The sequence below is a fragment of the Babylonia areolata genome, chromosome 18 (genome assembly GCF_041734735.1).
Source record: "Babylonia areolata isolate BAREFJ2019XMU chromosome 18, ASM4173473v1, whole genome shotgun sequence".
Classification (NCBI taxonomy): Eukaryota; Metazoa; Mollusca; class Gastropoda; order Neogastropoda; family Buccinidae; genus Babylonia; species Babylonia areolata.
This window is the reverse complement of record NC_134893.1, coordinates 64510930-64515764: the sequence shown is the minus strand read 5'-3', so window position 1 is coordinate 64515764 and position 4835 is coordinate 64510930. Positions and strand designations below refer to the sequence as shown.

The following is a 4835-nucleotide window of genomic DNA, read 5'->3' as shown; positions in this document are numbered from 1 at the left end:
CTCATAGAATACGTGAACATACCAAGGAATTGAAACATAATAAATTAGTGCAGGGAAAATAGTAGACATGGATGTGCTGCTTTCATGACGATATAGAAAGAAATGTGTGCAACGGTGTTTAGTCTGTTCCTGGGTTAATGGTCCTTGCTGTGTCTCTCGAAGCATGGTTTGATTTCATGAAGATCAGCCAGATACCAGAACGGTGCTGTATATATATCTATACAAGACCCTCTCTTCAAGAGCACAAGACCGTGATAACATCCTCCTTCAGTTCAAGCCCCAGGTGATGGTGCTAAGGAGACCCCACACCTGAAGGGGGACCCTTGTGACTGCGGGTATGTGAAGGAGGACACCAGTAACTTTTTTCCTTGTTACCTAAAACACAGTCGTGTTATTTTATGCCGATAACCTTTTGTGGCAGGAGTCATAAAGGGCAGCTGTTGTAGCAGCCTGGAACTTCGGAGCTAGCTGTACACACATTGTCGGGAAACGTTGCAAAAGAACGGGTTATAATCGTAATGATAGTGGTTACACGTTCACGTGAGTTGCTGGATTAGCTGAACAGAGAAAAGCGCCTTTTAGCTAGAAGCCAAAGCTGTGATAACCTTGAAACTGACACATGTTTGTAATACATTCCTAAAGGGCACCCTGTAAGGAAGCATAATCCTACCTTGGCTGCACCCAGGAGGGCCAGGCACTGAACCAGGTAATGTCAGTAGCCAAGAAGCCAAATGCTGAGCAGTCAGGAAGACACATCTCAGAAGCCTGAATATTGAAGCCAAGCTGTGGTTGTAAGTGAGGAGGGTGAACTGGGGTGTTGTGGAAAGTGAAGCTTCCTGCGGATTAGTCAGGAGCCAGGGTTATTGCGTGGTATAGGTAACTCGGTGTGAAAGTAGCCATTGGGAAATAATAACAACATCAACAACAACTGTTGTGTCCTGGACAGTGGCAGTACCAAGCAGGGCAAGCTATAGCGTGGACATTGGTGACTGGATCTAGTAGTCATTGAGAGGGAAAGGGCGTAGTGTTGATGGTTTTTTTTATTGGCTCTGGCAGAAGTAACCTGTAGCGTGAATGCTGGTGGCTACCTGTAGCATAGTCAGGGGGGGATAACTTCCCAGTAGGCCCGGATCCCCGGTGACAGGCTGTTGCACCTAGAGGGGCGGGGGTGGGAGGTGGGGGAGGGGGCACGCAGCCTGGATGTTGGTGACTGTCCTTGGCAGTAGCTGGAGGAGTGTGCAGTGGTTGCCTGAATGCTGCTGCTGCTGCCTATCATGGACTGCTGTACGAAGAAGAGGCTCTTGACCTCCATGACTAGTGTCTGTGCGTGTGCTGCCTTCGGCCTGCTCTCCATCGCCGTGGCCACGGACTACTGGCTCTTCACCAGTGAGCGGAAGAAGGACGCGCCCAGCGGCGTCAACTCCACCCTGGGTCCCGTCTACATCCACGTGTACAGTGGCCTCTGGCGCCGCTGCCAATACAAAGGTAAACACCTACAGGTTTTGCTTCCGATACCTACAATAACGTAGACGTCTAATGGACTTCTATGTTTAAGTGCGGGAAGTTCATGACCAAAGGTAAGGAACCGAGTTTTTGCTTCTGTACCTCTAGTAATGTCGTATGGACTTCTGTATACACGCAGGAGAGGTCACTGACCAAAGGTAGTCAACAGCAAGTTTTGCTTCCGATATGAAATTAATAAACAATGAGGCCAGGAGAAGAAATGATGAACAAAAGCGTGGCAACTCTTTCCATTCACAAGGTACACAATTTCAAGTCAATAGTGCTTATGCTACTTTGACAAATGGTAAAGAAGCATAAGCAGCATTGACTTGAAGTTGTGTGCCTTGTGAATGGAGACAGTTACCATTCTTTACTATTTGCTTCCGACAGTGACAATAATGCAGTCAGACGTCTAATGGACTTCTGTTTGAATGCAGGAGGTTTTTGACCAAAGGTAAAGAACTACAGTGTGTGCTTCTGCTAGGTCTGGTGATGTAGTCAGACATTCTATGGACTGTAAACATGATGGGGAAGTTCTTGACCAAAGGTATACAACAGCAAGTTTTGCTTCTGATACCTACAATAACGTAGTCGACTAAGACACCTGTTAGACTTCTATATTTAACTGATGGAGGTTCTTGACGAAAGGTAAAGAACTGCGATGTTTGCTTCTTCTAGCTCTTACAATATGGTCAGATGTATTATGGACTTCCTGTATACATGCAGGAGAGGTCCTTGACCAAAAGCAAACAACAAGCTTTGCTTCTGCTAGTTCTGATTATGTGGTCCGACGTCTTGTGGACTTCTCTGTCTTGGGGAGGGGGTTCTTGACCTCTGCATGATCTAGTCCGATGTCTCATGGACTACTGTGTGCATTAAGGGGGGCTTCTAGACCAGTGTAAACAGCTTCACGTCCTGTGACCAAAGGTAAATAACGTAATGCTTGCTTCTTCTAGCTCTGATGGTAATGGAGCTAGTCGTCATATAGACAACTGTACGTTATTGACTTCTGCTTGTCCTTATAATATAGTCAGAAGTCTTATGGATAAACACACACACACACACACACACACACAGGAGGGGGAGAAGGAGGGGGGTTCTTGGCCTCTATTTGTCATCATAATGTCGTCACCAGATGTCATACAGAAAGGGGAGGTTCTTGACCTTCACCAGTGGCAGAAATTCAGGGGGGGTGGGGGTGGGGGGTGGGGGGGAAGCTCCGTTAGTTCGACACAATGGATTAACATCGTTCATGCAAGCTTCCGCTTTAAGTATGGCGACATGGGTTCGACACAGTTCCGGAACGACATGTATTGCAGACGAAACCAGACCAAACCGGATATAAACTGATCTGAACCGAACTGTTGTAAAAACTATTCTTCCCAATCCGATTAAAAACACTATACGGAAGCAACTTTGATATGATGATAGTCTGATTTTGTCATAGCACTAAGCTTCTTTGTGTAAAGTACACAGCTGCACTCCATTAAAGATAGACGTTGTCATTGGTGAATGAATCACTTTGATGATAATGAGTTCGACTGAACGATGTAATCTGAATCCTGGCTGAGATACTTCCAAAAATATTTATGGGTAATTTTGTTCTTCTGGTTTGATTCCTTGTCAAGAAAATGTTGAGGCTGCAGACGTTTTCATGCGATTTTGCACAACAGTAAGAAGTGTGTTTTAGTGAAGGAGCAGCGAATGTATAATTTGATAAAATCACACACACACACACACACACACACACACACACACACGCACGCACGCACGCACGCACGCACACAGATGCGCACACACACATACACACAGACACACACACACACGCGCGCGCGCGCGTACACACACTAACACACATATGCACATACTAACACACACACACACACACACACACACACACAAACACACACACGCACACACACACCACACACACCACACACACACACACACACACACACACACACACACACACACATGAACACTCAAACGCACACACATTCACGCTCATATATACTTATACGCACACGCATACATGCACGCACACACGTACACATGCATGTATATACACGCACACGTATATTTGCACACATGCACACCCTCACGTGCATGCACACGTACACACGGGTGCAATAGCCGAGTGGTTAAAGCGTTGGACTTTCAATATGAGGGTGCCGGGTTCGAAACTCGGAAACGGCGCCTGTTGGGTAAAGGGTGGACATTTTTTCGATCCCCCAGGTCAGCATATGTGGATGCCTGAACCCTCTTCGTGTTTACACACACGCAGAAGATCAAACACGCACGTTAAAGATTCTGTAATCCATGTCAGCGTTCGGTGGGTTATGGAAACAAGAACATACTCAGAGTGCGCCCCCACACCCCACCCCGAAAACGGAGTACGGATGCCTACATGGCGGTGTAAATAAGCAAAACGGCCATACACGTAATATGTTGCATGTCTGTCTGAGTGTGTATGTGTGCGTGACTGAAATCTGATTGAATGACACAGGAAACAAATGATGAGCACCCAATGGCAGCCGTCAGTCGGCTCTACCCAGGAAGACAGTCTGTTGTGCAAATGACCCCGTGTTTGTAAAGCGCGTAGAGCTTGGTCTCCGACCGAGGACAGGCGCCATATAAGTATCCATATCATTCATTCATTTATTCATCATTCACACACACACACACACACACACACACACACACACACACACACACACACACACACACGAGGTCCTGTGTGCAGCAAGTACTCAGCGCACGTAAAAGAACCCACGGCAACAAAGGGGTTGTTCCTGGCAAAATTCTGTACAAAAATCCACTTCGATAGGAAAAACAAATAAAACTGCACGCAGGGGAAAAAAAAGAGAAAAAAATGGGGGTGGGGTTGGGAGTGGGGGTGGCGCTGTAGTATAGCGACGCGCTCTCTCTGGGGAGAGCAGCCCGAATTTCACACAGAGAAATCTGTTGTGATACACACACACACACACACACACACACACACACACACACACACACACACACTCAAAGCATGCATGTATACTCCAACACTTACTTCCACTATTCGCCCACACACATTCACACACATCATCATTATCACTCACCATTATCTTTAGCCTCTTAATCATTACCAGCATCATTTTTGTCGTCGTTGCCGTCATCATGGTCATCATTCTGATCATCATCATGATGATTATCATCATCGATATTATTGTCCATCAGCTACTGGATAGACAAGGCTGTACACCATTTCGCGTGTCAAAAATTAACATCACGAAATAGTAGTAGTAGTAGTAGTAGTAGTAGTAGTAGTAGTGGTAGTAGCAGCAGTAGTA

General features: G+C 46.2%; 1 protein-coding gene across 1 annotated transcript in view; it reads left to right on the top strand.

The window, feature by feature from the left end:
* Window positions 1-749: 749 nt before the first annotated feature.
* The window catches only part of LOC143292116 (voltage-dependent calcium channel gamma-7 subunit-like), a 57929-nt gene continuing 53843 nt past the window's right edge, over window positions 750-4835 (top strand). Inside the window, exon 1 of the mRNA XM_076602305.1 lies at window positions 750-1485. Coding sequence (XP_076458420.1) covers window positions 1254-1485 — 232 coding nt within the window. The 5' untranslated portion in view covers window positions 750-1253. The remainder of the gene's footprint in view (window positions 1486-4835) is intronic.